Raw genomic sequence first — 12,875 nt, 5'->3', positions numbered from 1 at the left:
GTTATGGAGGACTATGTAAGCTAAAAATCTAGAACTGGACTATTAAATTTAATGCTAATGTCACATGAGACACAAGCAATTTTTGGAATCTTAGTTTCCCCAAATTCGTAATGCACAGCTTTAAAATACTGTACACAACCCATATTAAATATAGTACATCAAGAAGTTATATAATATCCCAATGCATTAATATTAGAATGCTCTTTAACATATTAAATCCTTAGCAATGAATCATGTTTCTAGTCGTTAAGGGAAAGTCAAATGGCTTTAAAATGTTAAAGTGCTACCAAACATAAGAGTTATCAAGTCACACTTTGTATTTGTCACACAGAAAATTAGCCAGTAACACACTCGTTAAGGGGAAAAAAACGCAAATGCATGAGTATGAATCTACCTGAGTCAGAAAGTCAAGGCCCTGTCTAAAGACACATCAGCATTTACAAAAATACTGGACCGCTATGTAATTTCCACTGAACAAGGACCATTACGTTCGTCCCGCGGAGGCGCGTTAGTGACTGCTGCTGTCCACACCGAGCGTATCCAAGGGCTACGGGAGAAACATACGTACCCCCAGCGGAGCCATCTTCTCATCCGGGGTCTCTCCATGACTGCTGTTTTCTTCCAGGCTTTTCTCTCCTGTAACTCCTAACTGGGTGCTGACAAAGAACAACACAATTAGTCTGCGCCGTCCGGACCGGGCTCTCCCCGTCTCCGTCCACACTGCTCACAGTCCCAGCGGCTCTTTAGGAAGAGGCCAGGGTCAGTGGGTGCAATGCACCAACACGCAAATGGAGGTTTTATTCCATTTGCTTTCAGGTAACCTAGCAAGCTAGCTTCCCCTTTCTTTCTCTCTCCCTCTCTTTCTTTCAAATCTTTCTGAAGTCAAATTTTTGGGTCTACGTGCTGAGAAAAGCGAAACCAGAGTATTTATTTTCTTCGTTGGCTCTCAGAACGAGAGGCTACGAGCAAAAAATCAGGATTAACGTTTCGGAGGAGGAGGCCGGCGGGGCTGTTGCTCGACGTACCCACCTGAGCGGCCCGGAGCCGCCGCCTGCCCGCCTGCTCCGCTCCACCTTCTCCGCGATCCTCGGCAGCCCCCGCGCTTTGCCTTCTCGCTTCAGGCCTGAGGGAGACCGCGCGTTTCGGGCCGACAGCCGCGGAAGCCGCTCGCCGGCCCGGGGAAGCGGGGCGCGGGTGTCCCCGGGCCCGAGGCCCAGCCGCCCCTGCCGCCCGCCCCCGGTCCTGACCCGAAGGGCGGTTCGGCGGGGCTTACAGTGGCCGAGCGTGGAGCCTGGGCCTGGCGGGGCCTCCGCCTTCGCGGCTGAGCCCGGGTCTGGCGTCGGAGTTAGGTTGAGCCTCTGGCCCGCCCGCTTCTTGCGGGTGTAGACCCGCAGCGGCCACATTTCCACCCCGCCCGCCCGCGGGCCTCGGGAGCCTCTGGGCCCTGGACGGCCCGCCTCGTCGCCTTCTGGAGGAGCGACACTGCTGTCGGAGGGAGTCGGCGTCCGGGCACAGGGCGGAGCAGCCTGACAGGAACAAAGTGAGAAAAAACAAAAGCCCCGACTGGAGCCGCCAGGCCTCGCTCCGGCCTTTTATCCGGGCGGGGCCGCGCGAGGGCTGCCGGGAAGACGGAGGCGCATGGCGGCCGCCACCTCGCGGCGCCGCGTGGCGCGGGCTCCTCAGCTCCGGCGAAGAGAAGCTTCCTGGAAAAAGCCTTTTTCCGGTTCTGAAGGTGACTCCTTCACTTTTCATTTCCTCAGTAGTTGGACGGGCCCAGCACCCGCTAGGCCTTGGCCTCTCTCCTCGTCAGCGATGGCGTGTTGGGTCCCCGAGCACGGGCGGTCCAGCCAGGAGTCAGCCTCGCTCGGCGGAGAGATCCCACGGGAACCAACACACCCGAAGGAGTCGAGAAGCATCTCCCCGAGGAATCCACTGCAGCCCCTGGGCCCCCAGTTTACGGGGAGGCTGTGGTACTTGAGAGTCTAACCAAACCTGGAAGATCCTGGCCTCCGGGAGGCTTCTTCTCGAGGACAAGCAGAGTCCCTCAGCCTGTGCCCCCGAGAGCCACCCCGGGACATCCGAGCATCCCTGCGGTCAAGGTGGAAGATTCCACAGGGCGCCCAGCTACCGCCCTGGGGCTCAACTCCTCTGCTCTGCCAATTGGAGACGCACAGGAATGACCTCCCTCCATCTCTGTACACGCAGGTTGAACCATCTGGCCGCATCCATAAGCATATGGCACACACAGCAATAACCATCTTCTTATTCATACAAATGGCAACATTGCACAACATTGAAAAGTGCAGTTTGTCTAAACGAAATTACAAAACACTCAAAGATTTTTCTGTGATACCTCAATATTGTGTGTGAACAATGCAATAAAATCACTGACTTTTTAATTTAAAATCTGCTCATGGAAACATTTATGACAATCGATTTAATATATAATTAATCCTTAAAACCTAGCTTCGTAAAGAACCAAGAGTAGGCATTCTTAACCTGGTTAGATATACTGCTTTGAGTCACTGAATCAATATTTACTGAGCACCTTAATCTGTGCGAGGCACTGTGATAGGTCCGTAGTACTACAGAGGTGAATCAGAAATCGGTCCTTCAGTCAGAGATTCCACGGTTTTGCTGCAGTGTAAAGCAATTACCATCTTCCAACATCCTTTCTTTACTCAAATACGTGTAATAATATGCTGACAGCAGTCTCTAGTTTACAAGCCAGGTCCCCTGGGTCCCCTCTCTCCCTTTGGGGACTGTTGTGAAAAAACCTGGAGTTCTTAAATGCCTTTTGGAAGGTCTGAGCCCTGGGATGCCCTAGGCGTAGAAATGGAAGAAACATTGAAAAATGAAAATAGGTTAAACCGAAAGCTGATCTGCCCCTTGGTAGTCCTATTCCCTAGAACTCTGTCTCAGTATACTGAATTATATTCACCGAGGGGTCATTAAGTAAAGATTTATTGGAATTAATGCATAGGATTTCCAAACTGGAAATAAACTTTGGTATGATTTCTTTAGCCAAAAGGATCCCTAGAGATGATCTAGTTGCCCTCTCATTTTGCAACTGAGGAAACCACAACCTAGGGAAGCCTGTTAAGACAAATGGTTGGCATAGGGGACGTGGCTTTCCTGGCATTTGGCAAGTATGCTTGTCATAACGCCCATTCATCCTAACACATGGCTGGAAAAGAGGTGGGGGGAAGGACAAAGACAGGAGCTCGCAGCGCTTGGTAGCAAGAGGAGGGAAAGGAACTGGAGACAGACTCAGTCTGTTTGCAACGTCACCTAGAGGCAGCCTATAAAGGGGGAAGGAAGTGCTTCCCCTGCAGAAGGGTGAGGTAGGGCAGAGACATCCCAAAGTCAGTCGTCCCTCTATCTCCCCCGACTCCATCCCCAAATACACAAACAGTGCAAGTGTTGAGTCATGAGTGTTAAATCAAACTTCTCCATCCGTCTCCCCATTGTGCTGCTCCCACACCTACACCCGAACTCTGCCATCAGGGGGTCACTTCAACACATGACGGGTTTGACCAGGTTTGGAACCATCATGGAGATACTAACTTCCTTGGGAAAACAAATTTCAAAGAGATTTCTGAAGAAAGCTTTTTGGAAAACAGCCAGGTTGTGCACTTGGAGCCCAGAGGAAATCTTTCTGAATAACGTTTTCTTACGGAATAACTGAGCAGGTTGCTTGTGTGGTGCTATCCGTTGGCTTTAGGAGTCCAACTGAAAACCAGTTTATTTTTGCTTAGCTGACAAGAATGGAATAAATCACAGCACTTCAGGTATTGCAGTGTTGATGCTATGCAGCTTGTGGAAAAGGGACAAGGGGATTTTCCTTCGGTAGACAGTTCTTTAGCATCCACTATGGACCAGACGTGCGCTGGGCCTAAAACCTCAAGCAATTCAGTCTGCGTGGGGTGGCGCGAAGGGACCATCAAGCAATAAACCATGTGGAAAGCTTCTCAGAGAAAAGGATGCTGGAAGCTGAGTTTTAAGAGATGAATGGAGGCCAGGCACGTTGGGTCACTCCTGTTATCCCAGCACATGGAGAGGCCAGTGCAGGAGGACTGCTTGAGGACAGCAGTTCAAAACCAGCCTGAGCAAGATCAAGACCCCTCTCTCTACAAAAAACAGAAACATTAGCTGGATATGGTGGTGTGTGCCTGTAGTCCCAGCTGCTTGGAAGGCTGAGGCGGGAGTTTGAGGTTGCAGTGAACTATGATGATGCCATTGCACTCCAGCCTGGGCAATAGAGGGAGACCTTGTCTCAAAAAAACAAAACAAAACAAAACAAAAACAAAGAGGTGAATGGAAGGAGTTACACAGCGGGATTAAAGGAAAGGGCATTCTAGGAGGAGACTGTGCTCAAAGGCATGCATGGAGGCACAGGAAAGCATGACGCTTTCAGGGCACCACAAAAAGTAATTGGTGAGATTGCAGCCGAGGCTTCGTGGGGGACAGGCCCAAGAAGAGATGCTAGCCCTTGTGTGCTGAACTGGGGAGTCCGAACTTACCCTGGAAACATGGGAAGTCACTGAAGGAATATTAAGCAGGAAAGTGGCGTGACCACACTTTCAATTTAGAAAGATCGCCTGGCCGAAAAGGGGAACCGGAAAACTGAAGAAACCGGGGCAAAAAAAAGAAAAACAAGTAAAAAAACCCCGGAAAAATCCAAAACAAAAGAAGGGAACCCAAAACAAAACGAACCCCGGGCCGAAGGAAAAGAAAAGAAGAAAACAAAAAAAACGAAAAAGCAAGCCCCGGAAAAACTAAAAAACGCCGAAAGCAACAATTTAAGAAACTGTACCTAGTACTCTGTATATGAATAAAAGACATTGTGGAAAGGCTGTTTTTAAAGGCCATTATGATGGAAAGTTTGAATAGCTATTTGTTCTTTTAAAAGTATAAAAGTGATTTAAATCCAGGACACAGTTGATGATAGATGAGTTCCAACAGAGGCCTGGGCAAAGGAGAGCCTCTCGGGATGCAGCGTCATTTCTTGGAGTTTGGAAGGAACCTCACAGAGGACGTAGAGTACCTGACTAGTAATTTAGCTTGATACTGTGTTTGCCGTAGCACTAACTATGACTGATGATTACCAAATATACCGACATGAGGGGATTGTGTTATCTACATATATAAAATAGTAATTATGAACAACTTTGAGAAATGAAAAATGTTTATTTTTTACAAAAGTTTTCATAAATGCATTTTATATTTGATATGCATGCTACTCTAACAAAGCAACTGAAAATATAATTACAGCTAAGATACTTTTATTCATATTTAAAAAGTAATATTTTAATCCCCCAATTTTTAAAAATTGAAAGTAGAATAAGCAATTCTTCAAAAAATATCCATTTTCCCCCCATGCAATTGTTGCAATGACTTAACAAGAAAAATAATCAGTCAAATGAACATTTAAAAGCCACTGTCACCTCATGAAACCCTTTCTGTCTGCGACCAAGTTTAGATATGCTTGCATTCCAAGTATTTATCTATTTCCTCTGTGTTACAACCATTAATGCGTTCTAACTGAAGAATTTCTCGTTTGGAGTTTTTTCCTCACTTGAATGCTAATCTAATTCTTAATGCGGTTAATTGCAGACTCACAGAAAGGGCTATGTAGCATACTTGAGAGAAAATTCAGACTACTAGGATCCTTTTTTCTTTTCATGTAAATGCTTCCTTAAAATTAAAACCAGCAAGAAAATACAGCCAACTTATAGTTTACCAATTTTATATATGATTATCCATTCTTTTTTTCCTGAGATATTAAGCAAGTTTATAAGTAGTCTGTTTTCATGCAAAAATATATTTTCCCATTCTTTACATTCATTTTATAGCATTTTGTATTTTAAATAACTGTATCACATTTGTGCTTTATACATTTGGAAAATAAAGGCTAATTCATTTTCTTTACTGCAGAAAAGTTAAAGATTATTGGTTCCTTGATGGGTAATACAATCACAAGTAAGTGCTGATTTCAAGTAGCTAAAACACTATCTGATTGTAAAAATCCCAATGGAAAGTTCTATTTTTCTCTCATACTTGGAGTTTTAACTAAATTTAGAATGAAAGTGTGACTTGCTTGTGTGAGGGAAACACAATATGTTTAATCCTTGGACCTATGAGTCTGTGAGTTCCTTACGTATGGAGCTAAACCTACATAAACACCGGGCCAGAGCCCCCTCTCCCACCTAGAGGGAAAGCCTCATACTATATAAGACATCTTTTATGGCAAAAGGCAAAGAGATTAGGTATATATCCTACTTTATAATATACACAATAAGATTAGTTTGTAAAATCTGAGAATTACTAATACATTTGAATGAGAAACAGGTAAAAAGGCCAAATATTTAGGAACACATTTATGCTTATGGTACTGATTCTCTGTTACACCTCCAGGCGTAAATAGGATCCAACACCCAATATCAGTGTGACCGTCATAAGCACACAGCCTTTTTCTGTATCGGTTAATGAGAAACACAAACATTTTTCTCCCTCAAAATAAAGTTGGGAAATCTGAAGGAAGAAAGATTTTCCATTAATACATATTGTTTCATTTCTCATTTATTACAAAAGTGGCGTCTAACAGAGAAATAGATAAATGGACATGCAATGTACGCAGCGTTCACCATTGCTTTTCTCGGCCCCTCCACACTAACCCATTCATTGGCCCAAGTGTGATGATTTCCACACAGATCTGGAAGTCGAGTAGAAACATAAGATTTTTTTTTTAAGTGAGAAAAAGGAGAAATCTTGAGTTGTGCATGATCAATCGTATCTATTATGAAGTATAAATAGAATCGAAATAAGTTTTAAATTATTTGCATATATTACATTATTCAAAATACTTTTGGAATCAAAGTCAACTATGAAATTTTAGCTGAGGGGAAGGACAATGGGAAACAACTTTTTTGTTGGAATGTGAGGCAACTTGCCCTTAAAATAGTCTGAATATCCCATTCAGGGAACAGTTTTCACTTTTAATTAGTCAAGTGTATATATTAAGTATAAAAAAAGCTAATGCCATACAGATGTGGCCTTGGACATTTTCAGTATTTGTTTATTCAGAAATGCCTTTAAAAATCAATGTGCTTAGAACAAGCTCATTTATTAAATGTCAAATTTATAAGTGTAGCAGTGGGTCTTTGGAGAGAACACACCCAAGGAATATTTAAAAGACTGGATAAATACATCAAATGAAACCGTGGTCTTCTTTTGACCAGACTCACAAATGCATAATCACTGATGCAGATTTATCCGATAGGCCAACGTGATTATGCCGTTTTTAACTGACATTTATTTGCAAACTGCTTGTACCTCCTCCGGGGAAAGGAGCTTCCGGACTGCGAACACTGAGCACATATATTTTGAATTAACACATGAATTGTTCATATGCTTTGAGAGTTCTGTCTCTCCAGAAGAAAAATACTTTCCCAGGGCCGTGCCTTTTTCAGATGTGCATTCTATAGCTTAGAACTTAATTGCAGTCTATGGTATCTGGGTTTTAATTATATAAAATTGTTGGCACTCCAGTACAAGGTATGTCTAAATACATAATACAAGAAAGGAGGTTCTCGTGGTTAAACTTAGAAGCATTTAAAGATTTTAGGAATGGAATTATGCCATCAGGAGATACTTCTCGAACTCCTGGCTTCAGGGGATCCTGCAATCTCAGCCGCCCAAAGTGCTGGGATTACAGGCGTGAGCCCCCGTGCCCAGCCTGGAGATGTTTCTCTATGATGAACTTACAAAGTTTTGTCGGGGCATTTTGAAGAGGTTCTTCAAAATTATGTTGTCAAAAAAATATTTCCTCTGTAAATAACATCCCCTCCTCCCCACATCCTGCCTTGATAGTCTTGCTGAAAGAAAGTGAAATTGTTCGGAATTACAGCCATATTGGGTTTAACAGGCATGGCGAGGACATGTGGAGAATGGAAACTAGAAGATCCCAACAAGGATACAGGTATGTTAATTGCTGCCCACCCTGAGAAATAACTGAGTTTCTTCTCCCAAGTCTCCCTTAAGGGTCCATTCATCGTAGAGTCAACAGATATCTTTCAGAATTTATTATGGTAAGAAGCCCATGAATATATGCATACTATCCTTGAATCATTTTACATTACATTTTTTCTAGGTAGTTCCTGAATATTTTAATGAGCTTAAAGAATGGGAACATAAATTGAAAGATCTTTGTAAATTATAGTTTGTTATATAAATATAACATTTGTTTTAAGAATATCTGAATTTGCATTTTCATGAATAAAAGTAAAAATCAGAGAGAAAACTTTCTCACATATGTCAAAATGGACCGTCACATTTAAAGAATCTGAAGTTATGCAGAATGTGTTACCATGTTTTGTTTTAGCATGATTCTGTACACCTAGCTTTAACTTTTAAAGTCTGATTTCATTGCGATTTTGACAATAAGTTGTTGAATGAGGTAGTCCACACTGCCTAGATATTTGCTGTATCTGGTTACTATTCCACAAATTATTAAGTACAGTATATCAGTTACATTTTTCCTTTATGTTTAATAGGAGTTCTGTGAACACTGAGAATATATTACTTTTAGTGGTACACAGTTCTTGAGAAAAATATCTTGATTTTTACATTGCCATTTGCGATATTTTTAGCAGCCCGCTACAATATCATTTTAATAAAAATAAAGTGTACTCGGTGATGATAGAGAAAATATTGTTAAAGACTTCTCGGAACAGGAAAAGGCTCAGTCGTCAGATCAGGTACTTATTCGTGCTCAGCTGTGTCATTCCGACTCATTACTTTCAAGAATGACTATAATATTGCTACGCAGTCCGTTACACTGAGAAGAACTTTCCTTGAACTTCACATGGAAATTGAGTAAAGCTCTTCTATTTCTTTTTTGAAGTACTCTCTCAGCTCAGGTCTCTTAGCCTTTAGTGTTGGCGTCAGCAAGCCGTTCTGAACTGAGAACATGTCAGAATGGACGTGAATGGCTTTAACCTAAAAACCAAACGCAGAACACATCTTTAACAGGACTAGAACACAGCATTTACAGTGTACACGGTAAAAGTGAACCGGCATCTGGGAATAGATAAATCCACACGCAAACAGCATGCTGAGTCAAATTGTTCATAACATTTCAGCCCATTTGACATATCTAAAAGCCACCTTTGTCTTTTTTTACTAATACCTTGCTCTTGGAATAAAAGCCACCGTTTTCCTCCCTACTCATCCATGTAGCCAGTCAACAGAAATGAATGGGTTGCTTGCTCTGTGTATCTTTGAGGATACGAAGAGGAATCTGGAAGGCCCTGCCCTCAGGCAGTGCACGTTCCTATCCAGCAGCACAGGGACACGGGCGATTATCCGTGTGGTGCCACAGGACGAAGGGCACCTAGCTCAGTCATGGGAGGGGAGAGGAAGGAGCAGCCAGGGAAGACCTCCCACATCAGGTGAGTGTCAAAGAATGAGCAATAGTTACCCAGCAAAGGGGGAGAGGAGGGTGGAGAAGGGCATTACAGGCGGAGGCAACCCCAAGAGCGAAGCCCTGGGTGGGGAGAAATGGCAGAGTGTGAAGAGCGAAATCCAAGTGGTTTCCTCTTGTTGTATAAAACAGGAGGTGAGGGGTGTGAGGGATGAAGCCGAAGTGGGAGAGGGGCCGGCTATGGAGGAGCTCGGCGTTACTCCGAAGACAATAGGAAGGTACTGAAGGTTTTTAAACAGGGCAATGGCAACGCACATTTTAGAAAGATCTCACCAAGAGAAACGGGAAGATGGTTTTCGAGAAAGTGAAGATTGGAATCAGGGCAGCTGATCGGAAGGATCTGGCCTATCCACGAGAAAGAAGCTAAGAGCGTACACTCAGGGCAGCAGCAGAGAAAGAGGCAGGTGAACAGTTCTGATGGTTCAGAGATAAATTGGCAAGATGGGGCAGAGCGGCAGCAGCCTGGAGCACTGCCCAGGGTCTGGCTCCGGTGGCTGCAGAGAGACAGTGGTTCCATTCACAGGAGAATGTAAAAGTCTGGGGAGGACATGAGGAGTCCAAGTTTTAAAAATGTTCTGCCATGGAATTTTTAGCAAATCTATTGGATGGGGGCATGGAAGGTCCAGACTTAGTGTTCACATTGCTTATTTCCATGAGGAAGACGCCAGGCCTCTTCATACGGTCTCTGTGGAACACGGATGGGGCCCAGAGAGGAGAGGCTGACCCAGGAGGGCCTGGGCAGGCTCCTCCAGCAGAAAGAGGGTCACAGTCAGTTCTCCAAGACTTTTATGATCTGAGCTTGGACTGAATCCTGGAGTGACACCATCTCTGAGAAAATGTATCCCGGGTGACAAGTGGAATCAAATTCAATGATTTTTTTGAAAAAAAAAAACCAAAACAATAAAAAAGGAAAAAGGGTAACAAATGACGGAAAGAAAAACTAAAAAAAATTAATTAAAAATATATGTTAAATACACATACACATTCACTTGTTGTTTTGTGTAATTGGTATTTATTGAGCAGCTACTATGTGTCAGGTATTACGTTAGGCTCAAGGATACAAAGAAGAACAAGATACAGTCCCTGTCCACACAGAGCTTACGATCTAATGAGAGATGCTGCAGTATGCTACCATTCTGGGGACAAACACAGAGAAGGCAGAGCCAGTTGTTTCTCCAGTACCTGCTCCCCACGTCTTCCACGCTAATAGAACCCTGATTTGGTTTGAGGCCAAAACAGTCTATGTCAGTCGTGACGGTCCTGCTCCCTGATTTCCCAGCTTCCCTTGCAGCTAGGAGACAGCAAAGAGATCTATCTGTAGCTAGTGAGAAGGGAACGTTTTTGCTTTCCTAATAAAAGATTTAGACTTGGCTATCTCCACCCATTCTCTCTTCTTTCTATCTTGAACGTGGACAATGTCCAAAGCCATCGCAGTCACCTTGTGATCGTGAGGCCATAAGCCAGCATATTAATACTAAGAATGACGAGTGGAACGACAAGAAGAACTAGGTCTTTGAGGACCTGCACCTACCTCGGACCACTTATCTTTCAACTTCTTCCGTGAGGGGGGAAAATCCCCAGCCTGGTAAGTTTAAGGCCCTGTCAGTCAGGTTTTTGTCAGAGCTGAAAGCATTTCTGATACGCCACCTAACCCAGGCTTGGGCAGGATGAATGGGAAAAGGAAGCTTGGACTGAGCTTTGAAGGATAAGGGGGCTTTAGCCAGATAAAGATAGCAAGGGGGAGACGGGGTGGCTGCCATGTGGCCTAAGGGGAGGAAGGTGCTCGCGGCAGAGGCAACCTGTGCCAAAGCACGTCTGAGATATCACAGTGCAGCTGCCGCCTGTGGCACAATGAAGAGGAGATGAGGCTGGAGACATAGACTATGGCCGAATTATAAAGGATCCGTATACCTAGCTAAGGAGTGGGGCATGATTCTTTTAAACAGTTTTTAAGCAGTGAGAAACAGAACCAGAATGGCTCTTTGGAGAGACGACTCTGTTCAGAACGGACTGAAGTGGGACAAGAGCGGAAACTGGAAGATGAGCCAACAGGCAAGACAGGTGGTGATTTGGACTATGAAGTTGGCTGCGGAAATGGAAATAGATTTGGGGGTAGAAAGGACAGGACTTAGTAATTGGTTTGGATAAGGGGTAAAGAAAGAGAGATAAAAATAGCTCTGGGCTTCTGCTTGAGCAGATACTAAGATGTCAAAAAATGGAGGAGGAGCAGGAAGGTTTTTGGGGGGGTGGGAAGAGCATGCACTCACGTTAAGTTTGAAATGCTTCTGATACCTCCGGGTGATCTTTGGACACTGGACATATTAGTGTGGAGGACAGCTGCACCCTGGGCTTAAGACAGAGAAGAAGGACTTGAGGAGCAGAAGGAACCAGAGTGTGAGTCACAAAAGCAGGAGAAGAGTAAGAGGTCGCAGTGTCAGAGGCTGCTGCCACATGAGAACTGTCCGTAAAATCCACAGACACAATGTGACAAAACGTATTTGAAAAATCAATGTCTACAAGTTGCAAAAACTCAGTAGGTCAACGATTGTTTTCAAAATCTCTGCTGCTAACAGTCTAGTGTCCTGGCAAGTTGGTATTATTTGAGATGAAATAATTCTTTGCTCAGAGAATTCTCTATTACATTCACTGACATTTTCAAGTCAAAAACTAGATATACAAAGAAGATCCCTAAAATAGCTATACCTCCAACTTTTTAAAAAGCTATTAAGAGAAATTATAACAAATTCTGGCATTTTTAATCTCATTAACAAAAGAAGATGGATAGACGGCTAACATTTACCAAAGGTCTCTATGTGATACTGTTTCTATCAAAGTAGAAGCTACAAAATATACAATACAAAGAAGATAAATTTCAGAGGGAGAGCTATATAATGCTATTTAGATGGTTAAGTAGAAATATAAAAGAAAACATGATCTTAGGAGGAAAAAAACTGCATCAACAGGTAGATTTTGAACATCCGTCAAACCAGCTACCTGCAGCAAACCTAAAGGGCTGAGTGTGGCCGTCTACACAATAATTGTGCCAGTGAAGAGGCGAAATTATTAAACACAGCCTTGCAGAAGACCAAGCAATATGACAGCCTGCACTGGGCTCACCGTCCAGTCCCTGAGTGAGTGGATCAGAGAGGCACTGCTGCCAGGCTGCCAGTCCCTGCTGTGGTCTGACCTACAGCCCTGGCTCTATTTAAATCCTTCCATGAAAAGACCTGTGCAGCCTGCTTGAGTGACAAAAAGTCTAGTCAGTGAGTAGAAAAGATAAGTTGAACAAGTTGTTTGACTGACACTGACCCTAACTGTGGGCCAAAAACCTATAGTTTCTTTCAGAAATAAATCAACAATAAAAAAGTTGTATTTTCTATAATAATTATAT

The 12,875-nt window shown here is 43.6% G+C and overlaps 2 protein-coding genes across 5 annotated transcripts in view; both read right to left on the bottom strand.

Annotated features, from left to right (window-relative positions):
* MEIKIN (meiotic kinetochore factor) overlaps window positions 1-1,403 on the bottom strand; it is a 67,358-nt gene extending 65,955 nt beyond the window's left edge. Inside the window, exons 1-3 of the mRNA XM_012657619.1 lie at window positions 1,298-1,403; window positions 1,030-1,123; window positions 565-656 (exon numbers count right to left, since the gene is read on the bottom strand). Of these exons, the coding sequence (XP_012513073.1) occupies window positions 565-656; window positions 1,030-1,123; window positions 1,298-1,403 (292 nt within the window). The remainder of the gene's footprint in view (window positions 1-564; window positions 657-1,029; window positions 1,124-1,297) is intronic.
* A 7,459-nt stretch (window positions 1,404-8,862) lies between these two features.
* The window catches only part of ACSL6 (acyl-CoA synthetase long-chain family member 6), a 45,839-nt gene continuing 41,826 nt past the window's right edge, over window positions 8,863-12,875 (bottom strand). For all 4 annotated transcript variants that reach the window (XM_012657626.1, XM_012657623.1, XM_012657624.1 and 1 more), the window contains one exon: window positions 8,863-9,000. In XM_012657626.1, coding sequence (XP_012513080.1) covers window positions 8,863-9,000 — 138 coding nt within the window. The remainder of the gene's footprint in view (window positions 9,001-12,875) is intronic.

The sequence above is a fragment of the Propithecus coquereli genome, unplaced genomic scaffold, assembly GCF_000956105.1.
Source record: "Propithecus coquereli isolate 6110/MARCELLA unplaced genomic scaffold, Pcoq_1.0 Scaffold553, whole genome shotgun sequence".
In the NCBI taxonomy this organism is placed as follows: domain Eukaryota; kingdom Metazoa; phylum Chordata; class Mammalia; order Primates; family Indriidae; genus Propithecus; species Propithecus coquereli.
This window is presented reverse-complemented; position numbering and strand designations above follow the sequence as displayed.